The 12,261-nt window shown below is 43.7% G+C and overlaps 1 protein-coding gene across 2 annotated transcripts in view; it reads left to right on the top strand.

Annotated features, from left to right (window-relative positions):
* SMCHD1 (structural maintenance of chromosomes flexible hinge domain containing 1) overlaps nt 1–12,261 on the top strand; it is a 142,892-nt gene that overhangs the window by 76,131 nt on the left and 54,500 nt on the right. For both annotated transcript variants that reach the window (XM_006030106.3, XM_006030105.3), the window contains 5 exons: nt 702–774; nt 1,609–1,748; nt 4,518–4,652; nt 8,783–9,010; nt 10,650–10,798. In XM_006030106.3, coding sequence (XP_006030168.2) covers nt 702–774; nt 1,609–1,748; nt 4,518–4,652; nt 8,783–9,010; nt 10,650–10,798 — 725 coding nt within the window. The remainder of the gene's footprint in view (nt 1–701; nt 775–1,608; nt 1,749–4,517; nt 4,653–8,782; nt 9,011–10,649; nt 10,799–12,261) is intronic.

Here is a 12,261-nt window from a genome sequence, read left to right as displayed (position 1 = left end):
TAGTTTACTTCTCTGGGGATGGGATGGAGAGGAAGATGTATTTCCAAAAAGTTTATTAAAATTTGTGTGTTTAGAGTTAGTTGTGTGACTGTTTTGTTTCATACTTATGAAAATGTATGCATAAATAAATACTTTCAAATGGCTACAAAATATAAAATACCTAAAAACTGCAGTGTTCCCTTCTGGAGCTGACTCCTAAAAAGTTGAGGCTATTGGAGCCGGGATTAATATAATGAACAGTTTTAATGATACAACTTTAAATGAGCAGCTACAAGTAATTATAGGTAACGGAGTTAACTGTATTATCTAGCCAGACTCAGAATTTGCTGTTTCATTCATTTTTGTCTTGCTCCAAGCAGAAAGCCAACAAATGATGAAGACAGGTTTTGAATACCACTTTTTAAAAAATGTATATTTTTACATGTGGTTTTGTCCCCATTAACGCATACATCTAAGCAGTTATATTAATTGGTAGTGATTCTGGATTCATGCAGGTTGGTATATGGCTAAAGGAATTGATATTTCTGGAAGTAATGACATAAATCAATTTTGGTACAGGCTTAATTTACAATTTAATACAGAAGATATTACTAGTATTCTGGAAATTCATGCAACTCCCATATAAATTATCTGAGGGAATTTATCTAAACAGAACGTATGTGTTTGTTCAAGGCTAATCTTTAAAATGTTCTTTTGACTAGAACTTTAATCTGAAGGTTACTCTTCCTGGTTTGAAAGAAGACTCTCAGGTCTTAAAAATCAGATTACTGCCTGGTAAGTGTTATGCAATTAGCGATGTCACGTTATAAAGTATGTTAATCATATCTTTTTGGGAGGGAACATAATATTAAAAAAAAACCTTATATGTAAGAAGTGTGTCAACCTGGGTATTAAGGTTTATTTATTCCTGCCAACAACTGAAGACTAGAAATGCAAAGCAAATTGTGTGTTCTTTATTAGGATTGTTGCCTCAAAACTCCAGTTCTGCCCAGTTCCTAGAAATTGGCTGCCTGACTGGATGTGATAAGATTTTTTTTATTTAATTTTTATTCTGTTTTTTTAATGATCAAAATCTTTTTCATACTCTTGTACAATTATTTAGTACTTTGTTATATTTCTCTTGTCTTTATGGTCCAGAATGGTAGTCTGCTACCCTCCTACTCCCTTCCATGAAACAAGTTACCTTGTGAACAAATTATTTCTTTTCCATTCAGTTTTTTACTGAAAATGGTATATTTTGGTATTGAGCATTTGTATTTGTGATTTAAGATTCAAAGTTTTTAGCATTAAGGTACTTACTGACTTTAACATCAGTTATTCTTTTGAGCCATGGAGCAGATCTGTAGTAGTATAGTCCAGTGTCCTACCATACTGCTGTGGATATGTTGGCATAAAAAATGTAGGTCCCTTTGAAGTCAAAAGAGTTTTGCCATGAGCCAGCACTCCTCTACTAGGCAGAGGAGTAAATATGTGTGTAAATATGCATTGTGTTTAGTGTTCTCCCCTCGCAGCTTGGTTTTGAAATTCCCTGTGTTGCAATGAAAAACTAAAATCAAATGACCAGTAACTCTGAAATGCAAACTCCGCATTAAAATTGTACATCTATAGGCCCACCTCATCAGTTGCAAGTGAAACCAGATTCTGAAATTCTAAAGATTGAAAATGGGACCGCTTTCCCCTTCCAAGTTGAAGTGTTAGATGAATCTGGAAATATAACATCCCAGCCAAAACTGATAGTTCATTGTAAGGTATGTTCAATTTTATTTACAATAGAATAGACTTCTGCTTTGACACTAGCTTTAAAGGGTTGGCTGTCAATCAAACTATATTGAGATTTACTGTCAGTAGCCATAGCTTCCACAATCAAGTTCCTGACTGAATATGAGAGCTATAGAAACCTGATATGAGAAGGAAGATATGGGAATGAAGTTATTTAATTACAGTGTTAGTATACTCCAAGTCCTGCTTTATATATTTAGGAACTCCATGTAACCCAGAGTGCATGTTTGGTGTTTTGGGGAGGGGAGAGAGGGGGGGCTTTTATTTACCAAGGATTAACAGTCTTCATTTGAATTTGTTAGTCTTAGTAAATGATGAATTTCTTGCAAAGAGAGGTAGTTAGCCATGTTAGTGTGAAGTCAGGCAGAAGGTGGGGTAGATTTGCAACTCCTAGTCTAAGTAAATCAGGTACATATAACATAACCTTCTCTGACCCCAAGCTTACTTCATCAGGTGTTGTGAAAGGACAGGCACAGAGTAGTGTATCAAATGGAGCAGAGTTTCTCAACCTTTTTTTTTTTTTTGTACCAGGGTCCATTTGTAAACATCGATGGCCAGTCCCAACCCAGTAAATAGTTTAAATAAAAAATAGCCCCCTGACCCGGGTGGTGCCACTCCCAACCTGCTGCCACCTGCCCTGGGCAGCAAGACTCATTGCCATCTCTGGGACCCCTGCACCAGCTGCGCCACCAGCAACACCAGGGATAATGGGTGGGCGGCTGGGCCGCACTGCCTTCACCTCTTCCTGCCACCAGCCTCTGGTGCCAGGCCACAGCTCTGCCCTACTGCCATGATCCAGCTGGTGCTGCCACTTGTCTCAGGCTGCCGGTGCTCCTGCTACACTACTTTCCCTCCTGGGCAGAGCCATGGCCTGAGGGGAGCAGCAGTGGCAACTGGACCATGGTGTCAGGGTAGAGCTGCAACCTGGCATATGAGCGGCTGGCAACAGGAGGAAGTGAGGGCAGCAGCCCCCTCCTCATTCGTTACTCCTCACACTGTGGGTAGTGCAGCTGGCACAGGGGTCCTGGCAAAGGCGACAACAAGTCTCGGTGCCCTGGTCTGCCCTCCCGCTCTGGGTCCTGGCTGCTGGGCTGAAGAGGCAGCTCCTGGGCTGAAGAGGCAGCTCCTGCCTGCGTCAGTTTGGCCAGGCTGTAGCCCTATGCCAGCTGTAGGCACACAGATCCTGGGGGGGGGCATGTGTGTGCCCCCCTTTCCAACATGTCACCTGTCCCACCCACCCCACCTCACCCCCAATGCATTGTCTGTGCCCCCCCCCCCCCTGGCCCATAGACTTCCTTGCAAGGAGCTGCAGGAGCTATTCTCCATGCTGCCTGGCTGCCATATGCATGTGTGCCATATCACCCTCCTGCTCCCCCCAGTCCCAAACAGCACTTTGCAGTAGCAAAACTTCACTTAGATGCTGTTAATTGGCAAAAGCAGACAAGGTTCTGTGGGTAAATCCGATTATCTTTTATTAGACCAACTCGGATAGTTGGAAAAATTTGTTCTTTGCCAGGTTTTGGGTACAAACACCCTTCATCAAGCAGACAATGCATCTGTCGTTGTTCTGTGCTCTTTCTGGATGGAGTAATAAAGCAGCCAAAGGCCAGTACATATGCAAGAAAGCCAGTCAGTTAAAATGCAAATTGAAGTAGTCAATAGTGAGAGACGGGTGGAGGGTGGTGAGTTGAGAGAAGGGGAAAGAATGTAGCAGTAGTCAGTGGATGGGGAGGGAGGGAAGGGAAAGAATATGGTTGGTAAAATGTGGAGAGGTTACCTGGGGAGTGGATATTAGGCAGGTTATAATGTGTCATAACTTGCTTTTGCTGATGTTGGTTATTTCAGTTGGGCAACTGGGGTAAACAAATCCAAAGCATTTATAACAGTATTAATCTCTAAACTAGAAGGGTTCATCAGTGTAATTATAATAGCAAAACTCTTCAAATGATGAGTGGATCTAACATTTTATTATTATGACATGAGCTGTTGAAAATTAAACCTGTAAGCTACCCTTTTGTTACTAAGGAGACATTGGGCAAGCCTACACACATTATTAATACAAAGTAATAAGCTCCGGTGCAATTTACATTAGTTTATTGCCCCCAGGTGCGCCTTTTGAACATGTGCCCAAGACCACAGCATGTTGAGCTGGGTCAGAGTAGCCCTAGCTGGCAGGGGGCCCCAGGGGTAAGCTTGCCAGCCCAGAGCTGCTCCGACCCCGCTCAGAGGTTGGCTGGAGCATCAGGATACCAGGATGGGGCTAGCCAGTAGGCAGCACCCATGCTGAAACATCCTTTTGAAACACCCAAGTGTGTCAGTGTCTACGTGTGCGGTGCTGACAAGTAAAAAAATAACTCCACAGCAGTATAGTACTTGTATTTACCAACTATTCTGCTGGGCAGTTGATTAGTTTCCTGCAGCCTAATAGGGCTGTAGGTGTAGATGTGAGATGTTTACTGTGGCCAAGGTAAACATCTCATGTAGATGTGTCCATCGTGTCCCCTCATATTTCCCTTTTTTAAATGAATGCCTCTGTTGTAACCTTATCTGTCCTATTATTAGTTGTCATTTCTTGGTTTGACAAATCTGGCTTTTAGACTGCACACCTTGTAAAAGGAAGAGACCAACCTAATTGTTCAGTTATGAGCCATGTACACCTTTTTGAAATTGCAAAAAAATAATACTTGTTTAAATGTAATAAGCTCTTAAAAATGCACTTTAATTATGCATTTAAATAGTTTTTAGGTGCTCCAGAACTTCCTCTGTATGCTGTGGATTGCAGTAATGCTGGAACAAATATTTTAACTGGACCAGTTATACATGTGCAAAATATAAAAAAGGACCAGATGCTCAAAGCAAGGATTGAAATACCTGTAAGTAACTACCAGGGAACAATAATGTGAAAGACTGGTATAAAAATGGATTTAAGTGGTAGCCTGCAAATTTAGGCTGCTTACCCCCCACCCCCCCAAAAAAAAAACAACAAAAAAAACCAAACCCGGCACTTTACTTTAAACTTGGTGCTCCCCTGTGCAGAGCCCAGTGCATATTCAGTAGAGGCATCACATTAGTAGATGGACCTGGCTCACCCAATGTCGGTATAGATTAGGCACATTAGTGGGGCTTTTTTTGTGCTTTTATCTAATAGCTGATTCAATCAACTTCATATAAAGCAGGGGTGGACAATTATTTTGGGTGGAGGGCTGCTTACCCAGTTTTGGCAGGCTGTCAAGGGCCGCATGGGTAGCCCTGTCCCTTGAAGGGTGCCCCACCCCCTGGTCACCATCTTGGGACCAATGTCCCAGGGCCAGCACCGGTGGGCCCAAAGCAGGGCACAGGCTGGCAGAGGTCTGTAGAGCCAGGCTGGGCTGCACCAGCAGGGAGAAGGAGGAACTGGCCCAGCTCCATAGAGCCCCTGTCAGCCAGGACCCTGTACCTCTGCTGCCCTGCTCTGGGCCCTGCTGGTGTGGGCCCCGTGCTCCTGCTGGCTCCCTGCCCACTCACTCCCAGTTCCTCCCCAGCTCTGCGGTACAGGCGGGCGGGCAGTGCACAGCCCTGACCCCCTGCTCGCCGGCAGGGAAGAAGCTGGTGCTGAGCGCGGGGAAAAGCGGCCCCTTGCCTTCCCCTTGGCTGGCGCTCCCTGCTGCAACGCTGCTCCGGACAGCCCCGCACAGGCTGCAAGTGGCTGCAGCAGGGAGCACTGGCCACAGGGCAGGAAAGGGCTGTTTTCCTCCACGCCGGGAAGGAGCATGGGGAAAAGTTGAGCATGGGATGGGGGGGGGGAAAGTGGCTCTGCCCATGCCCCATGGCCAGCGCTCCCTGCTGCAGCCCATGCGGGGCTGTCTGGAGCAGGGACAGGCAGCCCCACACAGGCTGCAAGAGGCTATAGCGCGGGGTGCCAACCTCTTCTCCCATGCTCAGCTTTTCCCTAGGCCACATTTCTTTGGGCTCCTTCCCTGCCAGGGGCCCTCCCTTGCCCTCCCTACCCCACCCCTTTCCCCGTTCTGGCTCTGGCTGGGGCTTCTCGCTGGGGAGGCAGGGCAGGGTGGGTCCTGCTGTTGTGGGAGCCCGCCAGGCTTCCCCTGGGTCCTACTGCCCTTGGTTCCTGTTGAAAATGACAGGAACCAAGGACAGAGAAATACTAATTTTCTAAATTTTTAGGGGCCCCGCAGGCTGGATAGAATGGCCTCACAAGCTGTATTTTGCCCACCCCTGATATATAAAAGCACCAAAAAGCCCCACTGAAGTGCCCAATCTACACATACGCTGCAGAGCCAGTTCAGATTAATGTGCTGCTTCTTCCAGTAAAGCACTTTTTTTTTAAATTGTTTTTAAACACGTCAGCAGCCTTAATGACATATAGCAATTGAAAGGGGTATGGATGACTGGTGCCACCTTAGTCAGGGGGGGCACGTGCCCCACCATTGACCAGTTAGTGACTTGGGGGGGGTCCTCAATAATGCTGACCAGGGTGGTCCCCCTGCAGCCAATCTGGCTGACCAGGAAGTAGCTGTGGTGCTACATCTGGTGCTCCCACTCCCCTGCAAGCACCAGCCAGGGGGGTACCAGCACTCCCGCCTGCCCTCCTGCCTGTTGCTGAAGCAGGGAGCATGGCCTGTCAGGCGGTGCACCAACACTATCACGTACACCGTTGTGTCACCACAGGAGAGGGGTATATATCCACTTACTCACATGTTAGGTAGCTAACTGGGTCCAGTGTAGAGTTGTAGGGCTCCCAGCTTTGGGTTCACTGGTTTTTCTGTTCAAACATCAACCACAGCTCTACTAAAAACAAGGATATTAATATATTTTTTAGAAGTGTCTTCAAAAATGAGTAAGAGAATCTGTTACAGACCTTGCTTTACTTAACAATCTTTTTGAAAAACAGTTAATATTTTCCTTGACTACTTCAGAGAGTTTTTCACTATCCTTATAAATTCATAAGGAAAGCTTAGTAGCACAGAGAGCTGCAAGAAATTATTACTATGGCTATTTCAGAGCATGGCTTTGACTTGCAGTCTATAAATTAAGAAGACTTAGTAGTAGAAGCGTTTTTATGCAAGCCAAAAGTGTTTTTTTCCCCCCAAGATTTGTTATTTATATTATGTTGATGAGTTTTTTTTTATTATTCTGTTTTCTTAATAATTTTTACTTCATTATTATTGTTAGGTACCCTCATTCTCTATTTTAATTTCTTCTTGTATAATATTCCTCTCAGTACTCGGAGGGGGTGGGTGTTACTTTGTGGTTCAAAGACATTTACTGTTATTCACAGCCATTGTCACATTTAACTTCATAACTAAAATGAAAACATGAAGATATCAAGATAAAGCCAGTTATGCTGAACTCTTCCCTCCCTCAAACTCTCTTCCACTGTCACTCTTAGCATGCTTTTTCAAGCTTTCAGGAGAGTAACAGCCATGATATTACTATTCATACAACACATCAGTAAAAAAAATTTAGTTTTCTTTTCTACTTAGATATGTATCTGTTCTACTGCTTGCCATGAGGGTTTGACTAGATGTTCTCACTGCATTTGGTAGGATCTTGGTGTGATTGCCTGTCCTAGATGCTAGCTATCCTGGAAAATTCACCCTGAATCTGGATTAATCAAATTAGTCTTTTACATAAATATTTGGAGCCTTGATGTAAGCATGGGAACATGTCCTCAATGGCATGAGGGCAAGATTCAAAAAGGAACATAGGCTCAGTAATGCTAAATACTGCCATAGCTAAAAATGAAATGCCTTAATGGCCTTTTACATGGAGAAAGCTGGACACCAAGGGTGTCTCTACATGTGCTCTAGAGTGAAGGGCTTTAAAGTTCAAGCACCCCTGCTGCCATTTTGAAGCATGGGGATGCTGAGTAGATGTGATGCAAGCTGCTGGAGCATGTTAATTAACATGCTCCGGCAGACTCAAATAATTGTGTGCTAATTAGTGTGTCAGAACAGGCATCCAGCATGTGTATGGGTGCCCCTAGACTTGGGATTCCCAGCCTAAGAGGCTCACTGGGCAGTGGGATTGCTAGTAGGAATACTGAAGAGACATGTCTTAAATCCTGGCTCTCCTCTAGTCTTAGGATTCACTGAGAAGTCTGTTATTTGATATTGGAATTTTCAACCTAAAATCCACATCTAGATTTAGGTGCCTAAGTTGTCCCTTTATGTACAGGATATTGGTTTGCACTTTTTAAAATAAGCAGGCATCCAGAAAACCAGGACTCCTCAACACCTTTTATGCATTTTGTATTAAAGAATTATTAGAACAAAATGAGTAAATAATTCTGGCAGCAGGGACAAACTGCACATTTTTTCCCAAGGGTATTGAATCCTACAGATCCCACTAATGTTCATGGGAGTTGCTGTGCACATTGCCTCTAAAAACAAATCTTTAGGAATCCTGCCTTTTTGGTGTTTGTGCTTTCTCATAACATACTTGTAAGTTTATGAAAACCCTTTTTGTAGCAGTTCTTACTCTGTTTTCCTTATTAAAAAGTCTGTTTTTTAATTTGTAAAATCAAGTTTGGTATTTTAGAGCAGGGGTTTTCGACCCTTTTTAATAAGTGTACCCTCGGTGGCCCCCTTTTTAATAAATGTACCCCCCCTCCTGGGCGGGGGGCAAGCAGCCAGACATGGAGCAGGGGTGTGGCGAGCGGCGGCAGCACATCATCTGTGCAGCCCTGCCCTTGCCGTGTGCTGGCCCTGCTCCTGTGAGGCAGCAGCGTGGGGTGACGACACTGTCCCCACCTGCTCTCTGGGACTTCTTAAAGTACCCCCAGAGGTATGCTTACGCCCAGTTGACAACCCCTGTTCTAGAGCATTGTTTTGATTTGCTACCAATAAGCCAGGATCTGATCTTAGTTTTTTTTCAGATCAGTGAAATTCAGTGACTCTTATCCATTGCAGTGAAGGGTGAAACTTGGTAACATATTGAAAAAAATGTTCAGGTATGTTTTTCACATATTTAATAATGTCACCTAAAATATTCTTGCCATTCCTAGAGTTGTAAAAATGTGCCACCAATAGAAAAGACTATTAAACTGCTCCCCAGTAGCCATGTTGCAAGATTGCAGATCTTAAGTGTGGAAGGACAAAAAGCTATTCAAATCAAACATCAGGATGAAATTAATTGGATTGCTGGGGATGTCATGCACAACCTTATCTTTCAAATGTATGATGAAGGAGAAAGAGAGATCAACATCACTTCAACTGTAGCAGAAAAAATTAAGGTAGGTTAAGGAAACTTAACTTTCACAACCTTGGAGTAAATGAGACCTTCAACAGTATGAAAGCAAAAATATATTGGCTTCTTTACGAGAGTTTTTCTCTAAAACAGGCTGTCCGACTTCTAAGAGGCTAGGGACTATATGTGCACCCCCACGCCCCCAGCCACACACAATACTGCGGGGCTGCACACTCTCCTGGGCCATAAACCATGGAGGGCACCCCTCCATTGTTAATGACCCATGCATTGCACACCACCCAACTGCACCATTCCTATGCTTTGCACACTGTGCTGTGTGTGGACATACCTACCCCGCCTCCATACTGTGCTGGCATGCTGAGTCAGATTTCCTGGTCTTTCCTGCTGCTCAGCTGCAGATTCCCTTAGTTCTGTGGACCATGCCATCTCACTCTATCCCCAAGGGTGGGGACAGGCAGTGAAAGCAGGAAGAGGGAGTTGAGGCATGGAGACAGTGGCAGATACCATGGGAGTGGGGAGGGGAATCAGGAATCTAGAGTCTTGAGGTTAACCTCCCAGAGACAACATGCACCCCATGGACATCCCTGTTCTAAAACGTTAGGTACAGGAGCCCCATTACAGCTAAAATAACTTGAGAAACTAAAATGACTGTACAAGCACAGAAAGAATACTATATTGCCTTTCTCATTTAATAAATGTTTGTTCACTTTTTCAAAATCAAATGGAGTGTTAAAGCTGTGTTCATACGGTGTAAAAGACCCCAACTGAGTAGATTCATAGATTCATAGATGCTAGGGTCAGAAGGGACCTCAATAGATCATCGAGTCTGACCCCCTGCATAAGCAGGAAAGAGTGCATAAGCAGGAAAGGGTGCTGGGTCTAGATGACCCCAGCTAGATACTCATCTAACCTCCTCTTGAAGACCCCCAGGGTAGGGGAGAGCACCACCTCCCTTGGGAGCCCGTTCCAGACCCTGGCCACTCTAACTGTGAAGAAGTTCTTCCTAATGTCCAATCTAAATCTGCTCTCTGCTAGCTTGTGGCCATTATTTCTTGTAACCCCCGGGGGCGCCTTGGTGAATAAATACTCACCAATTCCCTTCTGTGCCCCCGTGATGAACTTATAGGCAGCCACAAGAGTAAGTTGTGTAATATGCATAACATTATTTTGGGGATTAATGGCAATACAATGTCAGTATGAAAAGTCTTAGCCAAGATTACTATCTTCCAGAGTGCCACAAGTACAGTATATTTATTCTTATTATACATCAGCAACTCACTGAGATGTGAGGGCTCTTTCTCCATCACGAGTCCTAGGTCAAATTGATTTTTTTCATGAAGAACCTGTTTCCCCTCCTACATTCCTCCTCTTCTATATAGGTATGAGACCTGATACCAAGGCAAAGTGCCATCGAATTAAATTAGATGTTTTGTCTTTGTTAGGTTTTACAGTATTGTCCTGTTACCATGACAACTTTATGGTAGGGAATAATGAATGTAAGCTCTCTTTAGAGTAAAATTCTATATCTATGTGAACACCATAGCTTATTGGAAAAGTCTAGGACTCTTAGTCCTAAAACTAAACAGCAGAAGTGAAAACCATTATGCACTGACTTAAACGAAGAATGTGATATAACAAGTTTTTATGAAAAAAAACATTTTTAGGTTAACTGGACACCCAGGATTAACCGAGAACACCTGATTCAGGGACTGTTACCAGATGTAAAAGTGCCATCGTCTATAAAAGATGTACGTTATTGCCTAATTACATACCTTGATGATCATGTATCTTTGGAGAGTGCATTTACAGTCAGGTTTGTCCTTTTAAACATATCCTACTGATAATGCTGATGTGAAAGATTGTATTAGTGTACTTTAAAAACCGGGTATTCTTCTTGTTAGGGTGGCAAGATACAAAAGCATTTTTTAAAGGAGCAGAAGGTTGCAGAAGTTTTATTATTGTGTCTTAATGCACAAATAGTGATTATAGAGAAAAACATGGTGTATATGAAGAACCCCCCCACCTCTTTATGATATTAGGTAGCATGGCAATCACTTTCCTATAAATTGATTTATATTTGTAAGGTGTCTATAAAAATTTCTTACTAAGCTTCAGTTGCCCAAATTACAGAATTGTTCATAAGCATTAGACCCCTATTTGTTAAAAGAACAACAAAAGAGAAATATTACCATCATCGAAGGGTAAATTAAGGTATGCAGCTGGCTATTGAGTGCTTAACTAAATGATAATGGGTGCATCTACATTTGCAATTAGCACAGCTGAATAAACTCCAGCATGCTTCATGCTGGAGTTTTTTGCTCCCAGGCACAGCATTTACACGTGTACCTGATACCGCAGCATGTTGAGCTGGGGTGACACAGCCCCAGCTAGCTGGGGGCCCAGGGGATCAGCCTGCCAACCTGCAACTGCCCCACCCTGGTTCAGTGGACTGTGAAGGGGCTGGCTGGGGCATGAAGGTGCTACAGTGCAGAGCTAGCTGGCAGGCAGCCCCCATCCTGTAGCACCATAATGCCCCAGCCAGCCCTGGTCACCATCTGCATGTGTGTTGCAGCACACTAAATAACTCCAGGTGTAGGCTAGTACTTGTGTTGGGCAGTACCATCCTTTGGTAGAGTTAATTAGTTTTACTCCAGCATAATAGCGCTGCATATGTAGATGGTGAAGTTTTACTACAGAGCTAATTAGCCAGTTCAGTAAAGCATATATGTAGATGCTCCTAGTGAGTACTTTTAGTACTTCATAGATTCAGAGCAGTGTTCAGATGTTAATTAATTACTCCTCAGAACACCTTTTTGGGTGGTTTGTGGAGTGTCATGAATGTTTTCTTTTGTGTATTTTACTGATGTGGCATGTGCGGTTTTGTTGAAAAGGCCACATGCTGTATCCGTTTGTTACTGTTATCACTGTATAGATTATGTTATTCTGTCTCTCTCCATCTTCATAAATTTGGCCATGGTTTAGCTAAGGAAGGGAGCAATGCATACTTAAGCATAATTGCTCTCCCATTGGATTGGGCATTTGAGGCATTGTCTGCCTACAAAGCGGAAATTAACTCCTCTATAGCAAAGGCATCTTAGAGAAATGGCCCATCAGTCAGAGGAATGCCAGATGTCCCAGGGAGAGAAGTTTCTGAAGCATTCTGGAGCCTCATGAGAATTTAGATAGTACTCATCAGGGGGGCTGGCTTGGGGTTTTTTGGATTTTTCCTCAAGCTGGGGAAGGGTCCAAGGCCCTGGCAGCCAGGACTGGTAAAAT

Source organism: Alligator sinensis, unplaced genomic scaffold, assembly GCF_000455745.1.
Source record: "Alligator sinensis unplaced genomic scaffold, ASM45574v1 scaffold318_1, whole genome shotgun sequence".
NCBI classification, from domain to species: domain Eukaryota; kingdom Metazoa; phylum Chordata; order Crocodylia; family Alligatoridae; genus Alligator; species Alligator sinensis.
This window is presented reverse-complemented; position numbering and strand designations above follow the sequence as displayed.